This window comes from Notolepis coatsorum (assembly GCF_963971535.1).
Source record: "Notolepis coatsorum genome assembly, chromosome: 15".
In the NCBI taxonomy this organism is placed as follows: domain Eukaryota; kingdom Metazoa; phylum Chordata; class Actinopteri; order Aulopiformes; family Paralepididae; genus Notolepis; species Notolepis coatsorum.
The window spans coordinates 18,078,929-18,097,970 of NC_140179.1; the positions used below are offsets into that span (position 1 = coordinate 18,078,929).

Here is a 19,042-nt window from a genome sequence, read left to right on the forward strand (position 1 = left end):
TCAATCAATCAATCAATCAATCAAACGCCTCTTGTGGCTGGTGACAACCAGGTGACAACTTCTCGGAGCCAATAGGCGATTTGCGAAACGATAGAAAGTCGTTTCCCATCATGCATTTGCGTCGAGCAGTCGCTGGAGAGGTACTGTGGCGCCTCGCCCTGAAGGCTGTGCGTGGCTCGCTCCTGTGAGATTGCCGCGGCTCGCCTAGTCAGATTTCCAGAGCAAGTCGGACAACATTCTAACCGTCATGCAACGCGCTTAGCAAGGCCGTAGTAAAAACTGTGCAGATCTGCGTCCGCCTCGCCAATCTCGAACATGCCTTATGTCTTTGATACAGCCAGACAGCTATTTGCTCGTTAGGGCCAGATGTATGCATGCACACAATCGAGCATCCGCCTCTTACTCAGTTATACGCCTAATTGGTCGTTAGTGTCTTTGTCAATCAAGACTCTTTCAGTCTTTTTTTTTTTTATATAGTTGTGATTTATAGATGAAAATATGGCACTTTGCACACACAGCACGACCACGATATAGATCTAACATGCAGGAGCCGACTGGAACAGCTGAATATCTTCTCTCGCTTCCTGCTAATACACACTCACTGTGCTGAAGGGTCTGCAGTTAAGTAGAAATCGACCTAAGATTTCCCCCTCTAAGTTCATTAGACCTGTTTACTATGTGGGAGTTCAGTTATTATTTTCCACATACTGTTTACTTACACCGTCTGCCTGCTGATGGCATCTCATGTTGTGTGACAGTGCTGCCATCTACTGGGCCGAGGTGGAAGTGTTTAATGATCGTGCATAACTTCCTGTGTCGGTGAACTTGTCCAGACTTGTTGAGAAAAAGAGAAATGCATCCAACGTGAAGGTCACAGACATTTTGACCACGGATGTAAAGTTGCCTATTTCGCGGACATTATTCCACCAGAGAGTGTGAGTTTGAGTAGTTAGCTAATTAGATGTTTAGTAAACGTCAGTGATTAGCGGACTACAGCTAACTATCGTATTTCCAGTTATTGTTAGCAGTTAGCAGATGCTAGCTAGCTCGGCGCTAATAGCTAACGTAGCCCGTTGCACATCCGTTGCTAGCTGCTCTGCACTGGACATATCGGACGATATAGCACAGACCGGAGGACATTTAGCTAGGTTCTGTGCCGAAGGGACTCTGTACAGAGGCACACAACCAGTCATTTGCTAGCTCAGCAGCCGCTAGCACTAGCCTGTTGTACAGAGGCGGACCGCGAGTCTTCAGTCTGGCTGTCTGCGTGCTCACTACTGAGCGGAGGAAACACTCGGATACCCAACAGCGGGGCATCTGGTCTGCAGGAGCAGACTGGTAGCGCCAATCGGACCGGGCAGCGTCTTCCCGCCTTCATCGCCACGCAGCGGTCGACTACTCCTCGCCACAGAACCCCTCCGGGTTCTCACCACCAGGATTACTAACTCTCTCTCCACCTCTCTCGTCCGGCAGAGGGGATTGTTCCTCTGCTGCAACGGTAACCGCGGCAACGTTGGCCAGAACACTTTAGTAGAACAATTTGGGCGCCCATCTAAATTTAGCTATAGTATTTTAATTAGGAATTGTATAAAGTACGAGGAATATTTGTATGTATGTTTTTTCCCCTCGTTTATATAAAATGGCATTATGATTCAACAGTTTCCTCGCTCTTTCTAGTCTAGGTGACTCCATTTAATTTAGTTTACTCGGTTGTGTAATTTGGTATCATTAGTTCGGCAGTTAAGGCATCCGACCAACCCCCTAAGGTGAAATGTATATACAGTCCTTTAAGCTCCAGCACACTCACTGTTCAGCTGAATATCTTCTCTCTCTTCCTGCTAATACACACTCACTGTTCAGCTGAATATCTTCTCTCTTCCTGCTAATACACACTCACTGTTCAGCTGAATATCTTCTCTCTTCCTGCTAATACACACTCACTGTTCAGCTGAATATCTTCTCTCTTCCTGCTAATACACACTCACTGTTCAGCTGAATATCTTCTCTCTTCCTGCTAATACACACTCACTGTTCAGCTGAATATCTTCTCTCTCTTCCTGCTAATACACACTCACTGTTCAGCTGAATATCTTCTCTCTTCCTGCTAATACACACTCACTGTTCAGCTGAATATCTTCTCTCTTCCTGCTAATACACACTCACTGTTCAGCTGAATATCTTCTCTCTTCCTGCTAATACACACTCACTGTTCAGCTGAATATCTTCTCTCTCTTCCTGCTAATACACACTCACTGTTCAGCTGAATATCTTCTCTCTCTTCCTGCTAATACACACTCACTACTCAGCGCTGGTGACTGGACACAAAGCCCATTAAACATGAAGCACTTTCTTTCCTTTCTGTTTGCTTTCAAAAGGAGAAAATAACTATAATTACAAAGTGTGATTAATCGCCACCTCAAGTGTATCTTCAAGTGCACCTGCAGTGTGCGTGTGCGTGTGCGTGTGTGTGCGTGTGTGTGTGTGTGAGTGCGCGCGCGTGTGCGTGTCTCTTTGTCTGTGTGAGTGTGTGTCTCTGTGTGTGTGTGTGTGTGTGTGTGTGTGTGTGTGTGTGTGTGTGTGTGTGCGCGCGTGTGTGTGAGTGAGTGCGCGTGTGTGTGAGTGCGTGCATGTGCGTGTGTGTGTAATTCTCCATTCTGAAAACAAGTCATGAGACACAGGGGAGCTGGAGAAGTAAATTGAATGGCTGTAATGTGTTTCGGGGGGGAGGGGGCCCCCCCACGAGGCTAACTAGAGATGATGGAGGTGGCAGTGAGGCCTAATGTGGTCGGTTAGAGAGAGAGAGACAGAGAGAGAGAGAGACCGAGAGAGAGAGACAGAGAGAGAGAAAGGAGAGAGATTTCATTTAATTGAATAGAGACAGAGAGAGAGAAAGAGAGATAGACAAAGAGAGAGGCAGAGAGAGACAATAGAGAGAGAGAAAGAGAGACAATAGAGAGAGAAAGAGAGAGACAAAGAGAGAGAGACAGAGAGAGAGACAATAGAGAGAGAGATAGACAAAGACAAAGAGAGAGACAAAGAGAGAGACAGAGAGAGAGATTTAATTGAATTGAATAGTGTGTGTGGACTGCAGGTGGTGTATAAATCTATAAATTATATTCTCTACAGTTTCCACGACAAATCCAATAAAACAATATGCTTAGTTTGCGTGGTCTAGTGTGTGTGGTCAAAAACAGTAGTTATTATTTATTATTATTATATTAATTATTTATAAATGTAACCTATAGAGGGAGACAGTCAATATACTTTGTTCTTTGTTTTTTCATTTTCATTTTCATTTTCAGTGGCTAGGATTTGTACCTTATACACTACTTACTGCCTGTTGCCTATCTGTAAATTATGTCTTAATCATGTGTAAAATGTATCAATCGTGCAAGTCTTGGGACCGCCCCTGATCACCAGGTGGGGCTGATTTTTCACTTCCTGTATAAAAAAAAAAATAATAATTTCATTTTGTGTTGTATGCATGCTTGAGGAAGACCGGTAAGGTCGAAACGTTGCATCTACTGCCTTTTTTGTTTATTAAAATCACCTTGGAACTACAAGTGAGTTGCGAGCCCCGCTTTGTTCTTATGTATTACTGTTTTTACAGTTTGGCTCAGCACCAACAAACGGAGGATGTGCGTTATATATTTTTTCTGAATGTCAAAAACAGTAGCCCTCGACAGGTAAGTAGCCTTTCACTGATCAATAGTTACCTGAAGAGGAAGCCAGAGCCCTCCAGAGGTAAACATAAGATACCTAGGTATATACATATAATATACACATACTTTCCACACATAAACCATAACTAAGGTAAGTATAATAATATAATACATTCATATTTTATTCATATTTTGTCTACATGAAGCCTGCCGTTAGATTAGCCCTTTACATGAAGCCTGACGTTAGATTAACCCTTTACATGAAGCCTGACGTTAGATTAACCCTTTACATGAAGCCTGACGTTAGATTAACCCTTTACATGAAGCCTGATGTTAGATTAACCCTTTACATGAAGCCTGACGTTAGATTAACCCTTTACATGAAGCCTGACGTTAGATTAACCCTTTACATGAAGCCTGACGTTAGATTAACCCTTTACATGAAGCCTGACGTTAGATTAGCCCTTTACATGAAGCCTGACGTTAGATTAACCCTTTACATGAAGCCTGACGTTAGATTAACCCTTTACATGAAGCCTGATGTTAGATTAACCCTTTACATGAAGCATGACGTTAGATTAACCCTTTACATGAAGCCTGCCGTTAGATTAACCCTTTACATGAAGCCTGACGTTAGATTAACCCTTTACATGAAGCCTGACGTTAGCGCTCTGTGAACCCGAGCGCTGATCCGAGACCAGCAGAACCTCCTCACCTTGGGTTAGGGTTAGGGTTAACCCCATGTGACCTCCTCACCTTGGGTTAGGGTTAACCCCCTGTGGAGAATTATCCAGCGCCCTTCCTACAGAGATATTATTATTATTATTATAGAGGCATTTATTATACAAGTATTATTTATCATCTGGTGCCACCTAGTGGGCGTTTACTGCAGAGTGAGGGACTCCAGGAGACTGAGACTGTGAACAGGTGGGCTGATTCAACGTCTGCGTGACGCACTATTTAAGAGACACTCGTAGCCATAGGACTGTAATGAGAAACGCCCCGTGGGCCAGGGTTAGAAATGTAAAAAAAAATGTCCAGGGCTTTTTTTTTTTTTTGGGGGCACAGCATTTTTATGATGAAAATTAACATAAAGATTATAAAACATTGACCACCCGGTGGCTGTTTGCTAGTAATATTGGAGTACTCGAGCGTTTAGATATGATATCCTAAATAAATAACGTTCAAGCAAGAGTCTGAATTGTTTCCTTTGGTCCGGCTTGAAACAGTTGATCGCCTGCACCCTTCCAATGGGGAGGTCTAGTTGACACATTGACGGTGACTGCTAGATAACTGGACCCCCTGTGACCCCCCGTGACCCCCTCACCTCTCGAGTACAGCAGGATCTATGGACCCCCTGTGACCCCCTCACCTCTCGAGTACAGCAGGATCTATGGACCCCCTGTGACCCCCTCACCTCTCGAGTACAGCAGGATCTGCATCTCCAGCGTGGTGCAGGTGAACAGCTGGACCAGGCCCTCGGCGCCCAGCAGAGAGAAGGCCTCCCCCAGGGGGAAGTCGGCCAGGGGCAGCTCCCCCGGGCCGGGCCGCTGGCACACGATGGGCTCCGCGGGGCCGTGGAAGCGCAGAGAGCGCCCGGGGGCGGGGAGGGGCACCTCGTACAGGATGTTGTGCACGTAGCTCTCCAGCGGCAGGGGGGGCGGGCGGGCGGCGGGCGCCATCACGGCGCCGTGCAGCTGCTCCAGGAAGCGGCGGCAGGCCGTCATGAAGGGCAGCGGCGTCACCAGACACAGCGCCTTGGAGGCGTACAGGGTGTCGCGTGCCGCGTTGTAGGAGCCGCGCGGGGGGGCGGGGGCGTCGGCCTCGTCCAGGCTGCTGGCCAGGGAGTCCATGCTGGAGGAGGAGGAGGAGGGGGGGGAGGAGGGCGGGCGCTGGGCCTCGTGCATCTGGTGCAGCGTCTGCATGGCGGCGCACACCTGCGGGCTGGTCACCTCCTCGTAGAAGGTGTGCACGAAGCCGTAGGTTCGAGACCCGTCCTCCCGCGTGATGATGAACGAGTGGAACTGGGGCTCGCGGGCGTCCAGCTGCGTCCTGAACGAGAGACCTTTAGGCATGCACAGCTGGAGAGAGAGAGAGGGGGGGGGGAGAGGGAGAGAGAGGGGGGAGGGGAGAGAGAGGGGGGAGAGGGAGAGAGAGGGGGGAGAGGGAGGGGGGGGAGAGGGAGAGAGAGGGGGGGGAGAGAGAGAGAGAGAGAGAGAGAGAGAGAGAGAGAGAGAGAGAGAGAGAGAGAGAGAGAGAGAGAGAGAGAGAGAGAGAGAGAAAGAGGGTTGGAGGAAGGGACAGAAGGGGAGAGTGGAGGAGAGGAAGAAAGAGAAGGATAGAGAGAGAGATTAGTGATCATTATAAAACTGAAAGAGGCCTCTGTAAAAGCTACTTTGTGTGCGTGTGCGTGTGTGTGTGTGTGTGTGTGTGTGCGTGTATGTGTGTGTGTGTGTGTGTGTGTGTGTGTGCGCCTCCCTCCTGGTGAATAAGTGTTTTCTAGAAAGCATCAAAGGCAGAAGGAGCTTATTATCTCTTCACTTTATTTTTTTTGTATTTTATTTTTTTATTCTTTTTTAAACAAACATATAAACAAACATGACAACACACGATAAGATATACAAGCATTAATTGTCAGGGCACATCCAATGAGATCACCTTTTGGTTAGTTGTTTTATATAAGATATACCCATAATACCTGTTATCTAGAAAAAAAAACCTACACACATATGCTCAGCTCGAACCCCCCCCTCCCGGACCCCACCTTGAGAAGTACCTCCACTATCCCTCGCACCTAACCAGACACTACCATTATAAGCTAGCTTTTATTCTCTCCACCACTTCTAACCACATTGACATTTTGGATTCATTGAGACCCAGAATTCTTGCTGTAGATATTTCATGGTAAATTACATCGAGATATGTAAGAAACCAAACTTTACGGCACATTTTTTCCGGTTGAAACCAGCGTGATGCGATCAGCTTTTTGGCTACTGTGATACCCGATAAAACCAATCTCTTTAGCTGTGGATTCACTGCAAACTCAAAAACATCATTCAACAGCAATACCGAGGGGTGTACAGGTATATTCCAAGATACGAGTTTTGATATTTGTTGGGTCACATCTTTCCAGAATGCCTTAACTGGTGAGCAGTCCCAATACATGTGCATAAATGTCCCTTCGTCCCCATTTGTACATTGGGTGCATTTGGAATCTTGTTTGAGCCCCATTCGGCACAGTCTTATAGGAGTCAAGTATGTCCTGTGAATATAGTTAAGATTGATTTGTTGATGATCCGGGTTCCTTGATGTAAGTCGGACATTTGCCCAGGCTCCTTGCCAATCAAAGTCATTTTCCAGGTCTGGTATATCCCTCCTCCAGACAGAGTCAAGTTGGAGGGTTTCATACGAGGACGTTAGTAATTGATGATAAAATTCTGAAACAAAACCTCTCGATGTCTCTCTTGAGTAGAAGAATTTGTGGTATCTGTGGTGTTCAATTGGTCTGTCTAATGGAACACCGTGAGACTTCAAACATAGCTCTAACTGTTTGTGAAAAAGCCATGTGGACTTGGTGAGATTAAATTTTTTGCGTATTTCTTTATCACTACAAAAACCCTGTTTGTTAAAAACATCCCCTAATGAGTGTATGCCTTGCTCTTCCCATATAGGGAATCTTATAGGTCGTTTTCCAATTAAGAGAGCATTGTTATTGAATAAGGGAGTATGATTGTGCCATTCTTGTGGGTTAGGATTTTTTTTTTGTGATTCACGCCATATCCGGATCGCATGAGTAATTATGGGGCCAAATTTTCGTTCACAGTGCTTGATTGGTAGTTTAGTGTATGCTATGTCCTTCAGTCTATGTGGGGCTACTATGTTTTCTTCTATTTTTCTCCAAGATGCTAATGCTTGGGAGTCAAACCATGTTGTCAATGGACTTAATGAGTACGCCTTAAAATATAGGAAAAAATCTGGAAATGCCATGCCACCATCTGCTTTATTTCTCTGTGCGGTGGATCTTTTTATATGTGGTGGTTTGTTATTCCAAATAAATTTGTATGTGGAGGAGTGTAATCTTTTCCAGTAACCCTCTGGAGGGGGTAACGGTAGCATTGAACAGAAGAAGTTGATTTTAGGTAGTACATCCATCTTAACTATTGATATCCGTGCTTGTACTGTGTTCTTAAGTTTTGCCCATCTATCAAGGTCGTCTTTGATTTTGTTTTGGATTTTTGTGTAGTTGTGCTTCACCGTTTGTCTTATGGTAGGGAATATTTCCACTCCCAAGCATCTGAAATGTTTTACCATCGGTATCTGTCCTGGGAGGGTTGTATCTTTTTTTGCAGGGGTGTTAAGTGGAAGGAAAGCCGACTTCGGCCAATTTATCTTAAATCCCGATAAATCACCAAAGTCCTCAATCAACTTGAGCAGATGAGGCAATGTGGTGTTGGGGTTTTTCATGAACAATATTACATCGTCCGCATATAAACAATTTTTTTGTTGTGTGCCCTTGATTACGATAGGTTCTATGGATTGGGATTGTCTTATATATTGTGCTAAAGGCTCTAATGATAGATTGAACAGTCCGGGACTAAGAGGACAACCCTGTCTGGCAGAGCGTGATACCGGAAATATTTCAGAGATGATTGTGCCTGTTGTAATCATGGCCGATGGGTCTTTGTATAATACTTTAATCATATCGATGAATCCTTTTCCTAACCCCATCCTTTCTAGCACTGCCCACAGATACGACCATTCCAGCCTGTCAAAGGCCTTCATAGCATCCAGGGACAGCATCGCCTTAGGTATGGTGTCCTCCTTGTCGGCATCAAGTACGTGCAGTATACGTCTTATGTTCTCAGTGATCAGGCGGCCTCCTATGAAGCCAGTTTGGTCTGGGTGAACTAAAGACGTCATATGCTTTTGTAATCTGATGGCTAATACCTTAGAGTACAGTTTGATATCTGTTCCGAGGAGGCTTACAGGTCTATAACTACCGCACTCGTTGGGGTCTTTGTCTTTTTTAAGGAGGACTGTTATGAGTGCAATATTGTCAATTTTATGGAAGTTCCCCTCCTTGACTGAGTATAAGATCATATTTAGTAATAAGGGGCCAATTATGTCCCAACAAGAAAGGTACATTTCTGATGGGAAACCGTCTCTTCCTGGAGCCTTACCACTTTTCATTGCGGTTATGGCCTTCTTGAGTTCCTCTAGTGTGATCGGTATTTCTAACTGTTTAGCGTCATCCTCTGAAAGTTTAGGGAGAATAATTTGATTAAGAAATGTGTCCATTTTGTTTTGATCGAAGGTCATTTCTGATTTATATAAATCGGAGTAGAATACTTTGAATGTATCGTTTATTTTTACAGGATCTGTTACAAGTACTTGTTGTGCTCTAATGGTAGTTATATCTGCAAATGTTGCATTAATTCTTAATCGCATGGCTAATAGGTGGCTGGGTTTGGAACCATGGGAGTACTGCTGTTGTCTTGTGCTGCGTATTTGTATTTCCGATTGTTGTCTGTATATGTCATTGATCTCTATTTTTAGTACGTTAACTTGATTTTCTAGTCGAGTTGAGTTGTTGTATTTCAGAGAATTAAATAACGTTGAGTAAAGCGTTTCCAGCTCATCCAGTTTTGTGCTTTGATTCTTGCGCATTTTGGAGGAAAAGCTATCCGTGAAGTCTTTGATCATTCCCTTTACCGACATCCATATTATTCTGGGGTCTTGCACCGAGTTTGCATTCTCCCGTTGGAATACTATAAGAGCTTCTTTGAGTTGTGTAATGAATTCCTTGTTGTTAAGCAGCAACGAGTTAAATCGCCATCTTGGGGCTCGGGAGGATAGTATACCAAATGTACCTTTAAGGAGTAAATAACAGTGATCTGATAGTGCGTTGGGTATCATTTCCACTTCATAATTATCAAATAGTCTCTGTGATGCAAAGACATAATCTATTCTGGATAGTGTCTTATGTCTCGCAGATCGACAAGAGTACTTTCGGGTCGTGGGATTAAGTAACCGCCATAAGTCCTTTACACCTGTAATCTTTGACCAATCCTTTAATGCCTTCGATGAATTCTTTTGTTCGCTGGAAAAGGCGAGGTAAGATTTGTCTATCCTTGGGTTCCAGATGGCATTAAAATCCGCTCCTATTATAAATGAGTAATCGGGAATGTCTAACATTGCATTGGTTAGTGTAGTGAAGAAATCTTCTTCGTACAAATTTGGGGCGTATACCGCTATCAACGCTATTTTCCTGTTCTTATGTTCAATCTTAGCTATAGTTATCCGACCTTCTACATCAGACCATACTCCCTTTAGTACAATATTCAACTTACGTTTAACGACTATTGCTACACCCCGAGTTCTCGTACCAATAGAGGAGTGACTGATATTATGGTATATGTTGTCCGCTAATTTACCTATGTCTTTCCCTAGAATGTGTGTTTCGCTTAGCAGAGCAATGTCCACATGTTCTTTTTTCATCAGTGTGAGCACGCTTTTGCGTTTGAGTTGGTTATTTATTCCCCCGGTGTTCCATATCATTATATTCAAACTAGCCATAGTCTATACATGTTGCATTGTAATTTTTGGTAATGCTTCTAGAGTGCGAGGCAATAATAGATATACATCCCACTAGTGAGGTCCCGTTGAGAGCCGAGCTTAAAAACATACATATATACAAATAAAAATCCCCTACCCTTCCCTCCCACGAGAGTCGTACAGGATTGTGTTCCATGAACACAACCTTTGCGTATGACTCTCTCCCTTGCACCACCGGATATCCCAGAATGATCCAATTATCCTTAACATTCCTATGTATACCATAGGATCTAACACTCTAAATTCTACCATAAATAGAATGTCGACTGTGGCTTGGCCACTTACCCGTAAAAAATAAATAAATAAAAATTTAAATGAGATAAACTAAAAATAAAGACCAAAAATAAGCTTCAATTGTCATGCCTTAATCACTTACATTTTTTATGAACTTGTAATTTATAGTAATTTATAGTAACCCATGAATAATATGAAGGTATTGAACTGAAGAGAGAGCCTCAATAAATCAGAGAGAGCGGATGAAAAAAAAAAAAAAAAAAAAAAAAAAAAAAAGGAAGAGAACATTAACTTAGATCTTAAAAGAGCATTGCTATGCTTAAACATCTAAAGTATTAATTGGAGAAGTAGTGAAATTATTTCCCATTAATAAAAAACAATTTTTAAATACGTATATGCAGCATTTCCCCCGACCGGGGTGGGCGATGATCGTTGTGTAGAGTGATCTTTCAGCCGGCCGGCTATGATGGCTCTGTGGTTCTGCATCTAGATAGCTGTTGATTATTCTCCCGAGGGGCTTCTGGTAGAATGAATGACCACGTATTGCTGATATTCCAGAATGCTCCATATATCAAAGAATGCTTCGATGTTCTAGATTATTCCAATATGTCATTTTTACATTGTCTGAATGTTCCAGTATGTTCTGGAGTGTTCCAATCTTAAATCCAATATGTCCGCAATAATATACACGTCGGGGAAAGCATTCAAAAACTCTGAGCACGTAGGTCTCTCTGTCCCAAATCCTCGGTTATTAAAGGTTGTACTATATGGTGACCTTGCATAACTGAGATTTAAAAGGCCATTTATACACTATTCTGCTCCTGTTCAGACAGGAATTTGGCTGCATCTTCAGGCGAGTTGAGGAGAACCTTTGCTCCTTGTTTGTCGACGACGCGAAGTATTGCAGGGTATATTAGTAGGGGTCTGTATTTCCCCAGGTATAGTTGAGACATCACCGTCTTGAACTTGGCACGCAGTTCCACTACCTCACGACAATAATCTTCAAAGCAGTGTATTGGTACCTCCATGTGTTTCAGATTGCCTTTCATCCTGCGAGTTTCACGCATAATCATTTCTTTTATTCTGACTTGGCGCAGTATAACTAATATCACTCTGGGTTTAGCGTTATTGCCAATGGAGCGGGGACCCAATCTGAAGCACTCATCCACCTCCGGTATTTTAGGAAGGATTCCTGTTCCCAAGATTTTCTGTAATTCTGTGGCAAACTCTTCAGGGTTTTCACATCTCACTGATTCGTCCAGACCGACAATACGAATATTCAGCCTGCGTTTTTGATATTCCATCTCGAATATTTTGGCTTTCTGTTCTTTATTGATTCGCGTGAGCTCCAACGTTATTTCGCTGAGCTCCGTCTTGATTTCATTGTAGTTCCCCTTCATCTCAGCAGTTAGGTTAACTGTGTTAGCCTCTACTTCCTTGTAGATGCGAGTGAAATTGATTTTGTGGGCTTCCACTACTTTCTCCAGAGCCTCGGTGCGTTTATTCTGTGCGTCGGCGTCCGCTCTCAGCGCATCAATTTTGCCTTCAATAGATTCTTTAATAGCATCTACTTTTTGAGTTATTATCTTCTCCGACAGTTGTGATTGGTGGATCATTTCCTTCATTATTGTCTTCCCCATTTCCTCCATTTTCCGGATGATATGTTCGGTATCTGCGGAGGTGTTTGATGGGGATGAACTTGAAGCGGCCTCTGTCAAGTCAATATTTTCTGCTGTCCGCTGTACGAATCCTGGGTCCCGCGGCGGGACCTCTTCGACTGGTTTTGGGTCTTTCTTTGGGTCTTTCTTTGGTGACATCTCGATTCTTTTGGTCAATATAGTTAGTTGATAGTCTCAGTTGATATATGTGTCAAGTTTTAAACGCATTAATGGTATATAAATATGTTTTTAAAACGAAAAAAAAAATAACGGGTGAGCAGCTGTGTCACATGCGACCTACTCCATTCTAAAGCTAAACCGGAAGCTCATCTCTTCACTTTATATGGACGTCTGAGAGACAGGAAATTAATCAAAACAAGCACTGCATGCAGCTCACACACACACAGATAAACGCACACACACACAGATAAAGAACACACACATGCACACACACACAGATAATCACACACACAGGTGTTCAGTTACTACGCTGCACAGCGTCCATGTTCTGTCATCAGAGCCCAGAGTGAATAATTCAGCAGGTGCTGAGAGCTGCAGGAGGAGGGAGGGAGGCGCTGACCTGCATCATGACACCCAGCACCCCTCTCCACCCAGCACTCCTCCCCTCCCTCCCCACCAAGCACCTCTCCCCACCCACCCAGCACCCCTCCCCTCCCCACCAAGCACCCCTCCCCTCCCCTCCCTCCCCACCAAGCACCCCTCCCCTCCCCTCCCTCCCCACCCAGCACCCCTCCCTCCCCACCAAGCACCTCTCCCCACCCAGCACCCCTCCCCACCCAGCACCATAATGTCCCTCCCTGTCCCACTGGGACACGCACCATGTTGACGGCATCCTGGTCGAAGGGGTTCCACTCCACCGTCTCGGGGTAGTGGGCGAGGACTTTGGACTTGAAGGTTCTCTTCAGTGGACTCTGGTCAGATTTCTCCCCTGGAGGACGAGGGAAGACGAGAGACCAATGTCAACAGATGGACGAGAAGAAAATGTACATTTTGACAGGTTTTGAAAAGCATTCCTCCATTCCTTTAAGAAGGGATGGGCATCGATTTCCTCAATATTCGAATTAGTCGTTATATAAATGATAAATCTAAGCATCGGTGATGTAACGTTCAGAATGAATGCTTTTGTTCCTGGAAATACACTAGCCTGGTCTGCTAGTGTTAGCTGTTAGCAATGACAGATGTTCCCCGGGTCCTATGTTCCCCGCTTTTTATTTTATTTTTTAAATAAAGGGTCCTATGTTCCCCACTCCCGAAATAAAGGTTCTATGCTCCCCGGTCCCGCCCGCTCCCGAATAAAAAAAAAGGGTTCTATGTTCCCCACTGCCAAATGTCCGTCAGTCACTCGAGTATTTCATCATGCACCTGATGCGCTCTGGTGTTGTGGATATTGAGGATATATATTAACAGCTCCGTCTTTTAATACACACTTATATCGTACAGTAATGTCAAATAAACACGTACAGTCCCCGCTGAAATAAAGGTTCTATGTTCCCCGCAGCTCACCACCAAGGCTTCCCGTAAGAGCGCACCGGCTACTGGCGTGCAACAGATTCGCACATAGGCCTATTGTCCGTCAGTCACTCGAGTATTTTGTACGTTGTACGTTGTACGTTTCATATTAATGTACCGTTTCATATTAATGTACTTATATACAGGCATTTATATACAGGTAAGGTAAACAAAGAACAAAGTGGAGTTCGGAGAGATATTGGCACAATGCGAGGTCAACTAATTCTGTCTGTGTTTTCAGCACCACTCAGGAGGGAACAGCTCCTGCCAAGACAGTGGTGCTGAAACACAGCCTGATGCGCTGGTGTTGTGGATATTGAGGATATATGAGAGTTACGTGAATACGTGAATATAGCTTGCCCGGCGAAACACACCATACAATCAATAACACTTTAAAAATACTCGAGTGACTGGAGATTAATGAGAGGACAAAAGCAATAATGATTAATATATTAAAATTGTTTATTGAAATAAGGGACATTTCTCTTCTGTTGCGGCATGCGGGACAAAGGGCTAAAGAACGGGACTGTCCAAATCGGGACGTTTGGTCACCCTAACGCACATACACAATTACACATGTTGCACCATCTATCTACACTCTCACACAACTCTGTCGCTTTTTCGAGAGTAGCGGGGAACATCGGACCCTTTTTTAGTCGTGAAGTGTACGTTTGAGAACACTACCGTAATGACAGATAAATGAAGCAAGCTGACATCGTCAGCCCTCACACAACTCTGTCGCTTTTTCGGGAGCCGCAACGGGAGTGGGGAACATGGGACCCGGGGAACATAGACATGCTCCCAATGACAGCAGCCAGCCAGCTAGCTTGTTGGATTATATCATCGTTGCTATGATCGTCGATCTAGATCATTGTTTATGTAGCGATAATTATTTGTCAATGTTCTTTTCTGACATAAAATAGAGTATTTTGAATTTTGAATGGCGGCAGAGAAAGGGACAAACAGTGGGGTTGAATGGCGGCAGAGAAAGGGACAAACAGTGGGGTTGAATGGCGGCAGAGAAAGGGACAAACAGTGGGGTTGAAAGGCGGCAGAGAAAGGGACAAACAGTGGGGTTGAATGGCCGCAGAGAAAGGGACAAACAGTGGGGTTGAAAGGCGGCAGAGAAAGGGACAAACAGTGGGGTTGAATGGTGGCAGAGAAAGGGACAAACAGTGGGGTTGAATGGCCGCAGAGAAAGGGACAAACAGTGGGGTTGAATGGCCACAGAGAAAGGGACAAACAGTGGGGTTGAATGGCCGCAGAGAAAGGGACAAACAGTGGGGTTGAATGGCCACAGAGAAAGGGACAAACAGTGGGGTTGAATGGCCGCAGAGAAAGGGACAAACAGTGGGGTTGAATAGCCGCAGAGAAAGGGACAAACAGGCGCGCAGGGTTGAAAGGCCACAGAGAAAGGGACAAACAGGCGCGCTGGGTTGAAACACGCGTGTGAACGTGCCGCAGAGCGTCGCTCCACTGTAGAGAAGCCTGTATTCCCGCTGGTCTGTTCACATACCTGGGATTCCCCTCAGTCAGCAGCTGAGCTGTCCGCCCCCTACCCCACTCCCCCCCCCCCCCCCCCTCCAACCCACACATGTGGCTCTAATACAGTGGTTCTCAACTGGTCTAGCCTCGGGACCCAACATTTTCCTTAGTCATTAAGTCGTGACCCAATTTTTTTTAACCACTCTGATTTATTTACAAAAAAATTGCAGTAATACACAATCTTTCATGCACTGTTAACACTTTGACTGCCGGGAGCCGTCTTTAGACGTCTTTGCTGGCCATGCTAAAGTTGCCGGGGGACGCTGTACGTCGTCTTTATATCAATATTTCAAAAATCTGCGATCGGATTCATAATGTCCCTCCGCTGGCCTGAGATACACCAGCAGGACCCACTGAGCTCTCTGGCGGTTCAGGAGCGCCATCTGGTGGCCGATCGCGCAACCGCTTAACAGGAAGCGCAGTAGAGGTTGTGCTAGATGTCCGTATTGCTTCCGGCCACTCGGGATAGGTTCCGGCACTCTAGCTCGTCACACTACATAGCGATCGATTGCCAATAACTCGATAAACAACATGATTTGGACGTATATACCATTATACAAGCTGGAGATGGACCGGGTAATAATATATCCCATAATGATAAAATTTCTACTCGACGATGATCGCCCAACGGCGCGCGGAGACTGGGGTGAGTTTCAGCGTGTAACGTTACCGTCTTCGATAATAACTGATATTATCAACATTTGACCCACATTAGATGATTGGTATAACGCTGCCCACGGAATTATAAACGCCCCCTCGCCCATCCGGTCAACATCAGATGACGTGTAGTAACTTCTAGAAGTACGTCTAGTTGGAATTTTTTATATCGCGCTGATTGCCATCAAACTGTATTTCATCATCAATATAATGCATTTGGGGCTATATATCACGTTCTGGAGAAAGCTGCAGAAAGAGATGAAAACATACTTATACATTAGACCATACTTTACTATGAATATGTGAATGAAAAAGTTTAACGTTGCTACACAATGAACAATACATATAGGACTTTGAATGGGCCCTAATAATGGCAATGTAGCAATAGAATTTAAAAAGTTATAGCCCTGCAAAGAAGGGGACTTTCTCCATAGACAAATAGCGCTGGCAATCTATGGTATATCATTAATTTAACCTTAGGCAACCAAAGTGTTAAAAACATGAAATAAACACAAAAAAGGGCAACAAAAGTGCAACTAGGGCTAAAAACCTAATGAAATAAAATAATAATAAATAAATAATATATGCTGCTTCTCTTAGCAGACTTCTTAGCTTAACATAACATACCTACGTTTGGGGAACTAATGGGATAACTGGGGTAAGGGGTTGCAACAAAAGTATAAAGTAATAATAATAAATAATAATATATGCTTCTTAGCAGATTTCTTAGCTTAACATAACATACCTAAGTTTGGGAAACTAATGGGATAACTGGGGATACAACAAAAGTGCAACTAGGCTAAAAACCCAATGAAATAAAATTCTAATAATAATAAATAATATATGCTTCTTAGCAGACTTCTTAGCTTAACATCCCAGGGAACTAATGGGATAACTGGGGATGTTGTTTGCTCCTGACAAGAGTCTCAAAGTCTGGGGTGATGGTAGACAAAGCAACTCTGAGGTCGTGCTCGATGTCCAATCTGTTACTCTGCTTTGTCTTCAGCTGGACCAGAGCTGAGAAGCCACTTTCACAAAGATAGGTAGTGCTAAAAAAGAAAATTGCAAAAAAGAAAAAAAGGATTTTTTTTTTAATCTTTTTTACACACATCCACTCAAAATGGCCCCGCGAACCACTTTTGGGTTGCGACCCACCAGTTGAGAAACACTGCTCTAATACAGTGGTTCCCAAAGTCGGGGTCGCGACCCAAAGGTGGGCCGCGAGCAGCCACGGGTGGGCCGCGAGATGATTTAAAAAAAAATATATATATATATATATTTTTTTTTTCAGGCCACTGAACTTAGAAGCAGGCCAGGACGCGTGTACCTGTTCCGCAACAGTAAGTGACTTCCGGGGTAGGCCTGATTGGCCCCGACAGGCACGTGACGCGGCAAACTCAGGACGCGCAACGAGGCTGCTGAGAGCTGTCGCGCGGAAATAGGCTGTCTATTGCCATTCTCTAACACAAACTCTAACCTTAACCAGCTCCTTAACAGCGCCTAAACTTAACCGTTCTAACCTTAACCAACTCCGAAACAATGCCTAACCTTAACCTTAACCTTAACCATGCCTAACCTTAACCATAGAAAGAATATTGCCATTCTCTAAGACAAACTCTAACCTTAACCAGCTCCTTAACAGCGCCTAAACTTAACCGTTCTAACCTTAACCAACTCCGAAACAATGCCTAACCTTAACCTTAACCATGCCTAACCTTAACCGGCGAAAGAATACACGTTAAAAAAAATCACGTTAAAAAAAAAGATTTGATGGGATTCGAACTCACCAACAACGGACCGCAGGATCGCAGGACCGCTGCTCTGCCAGGTGAGCTATAGCGCCAAATGAGAGTCATGGCGTATTTGGACGGTTACGTAATTCCGTAAGCTCTGCCGCTCGGCTCCGCGGAGCGTGCCGCGCGGCAGAGAAAGTTGCGCGTCACGTGCGTGTCGGGGCCAATCAGGCCTACCCCGGAAGTCACTTACTGTTGCGGAACAGTTACACGCGGACAGGACAGTGTTTCTAGTTGTATACTAAAATTATATTCTATTGTATTCTAAAATGTGACTATATGGTTTTATATTAACTTAATAAATAAACAAAAACGAAAAATCTGCTTATTTCAACGAACATTTCAACTAAATAACAGATTATGCACATAAAACTCTGAAAACAACCGAAGCAACAATAGTATTTTAATGAGGCTATGATTATTATCATTATTATTTTGCAACAAGTTAGCCCTCTCATAAATAGCACATATAAATGAATAACTAACTTGAACTAACTTAATAGGATTGAAGTGATATTTGGCTTAAAAAATCGGTCGCCTGGCAAAAAAATTAAAAAAATAGCCTGACGATGTGCATTGGGCCGCGACTCTCTGACGCCTTATTTTCTGGGCCTGGCCTGAAAAGTTTGGGAACCCCTGGTCTAATAGACCCCACAATGGACATCCCTACAATTAGTTCCAGACACTTTGTGCGGCGCTCGCGCGGACAGCGAGACGACGAACGCCGTCGTTACGTAGCGACGTCATCGTTAACCTCCGTGTTAACCCTTTCACTGCTGCACTACCAAATGGTTAACCCTTTCACTGCCACACAACAGCAGGTTAACCCTTTACTATCACACTACCGACGGTAACCAACGACCAGCCACTACTGACTATAATAATGATGTTGAGTGGCTTTATAAAGAGCTCTCAGAGCTTCAATCTCACAGCCACCAGCGTAGACTGGAGAGAGAGAGAGAGAGAGAGAGAGAGAGAGAGAGAGAGAGAGAGAGACAGCGAGAGGAGTGAGAGAGAGGAGTGAGAGGAGAAAGAGAAGAGAGAGAGAGATAGAGAGAGGAGTGAGAGAGAGAGGAGTGAGAGAGAGAGAGAGAGAGAGAGAGGAGTGAGAGAGAGAGGAGAGAGAGAGAGGAGTGAGAGGAGAGAGAAGAGAGAGAGAGACAGAGACAGAGAGGATAGAGAGACAGAAATAAGAGAATACAGAAAGGAGAGAGAAAGAGAGGAGAGAGAGAGGAGAGGAGAGGAGAATAAAGAGAATACAGAAAGGAGAGCGAAAGAGAGAAATAAGAGGGAGAATAGACAGAGAGTAGAGGGAGAGAGAATAGCGAGAGAGAGAGAGAGAGAGAGA

General features: G+C 44.3%; 1 protein-coding gene across 3 annotated transcripts in view; it reads right to left on the reverse strand.

The window, feature by feature from the left end:
* Positions 1–19,042, reverse strand: part of dennd5b (DENN/MADD domain containing 5B) — a 148,422-nt gene that overhangs the window by 45,608 nt on the left and 83,772 nt on the right. For all 3 annotated transcript variants that reach the window (XM_084330274.1, XM_084330273.1, XM_084330275.1), the window contains 2 exons: positions 13,009–13,118; positions 5,080–5,743 (listed from right to left, as the gene is read on the reverse strand). In XM_084330274.1, the coding sequence (XP_084186400.1) occupies positions 5,080–5,743; positions 13,009–13,118 (774 nt within the window). The remainder of the gene's footprint in view (positions 1–5,079; positions 5,744–13,008; positions 13,119–19,042) is intronic.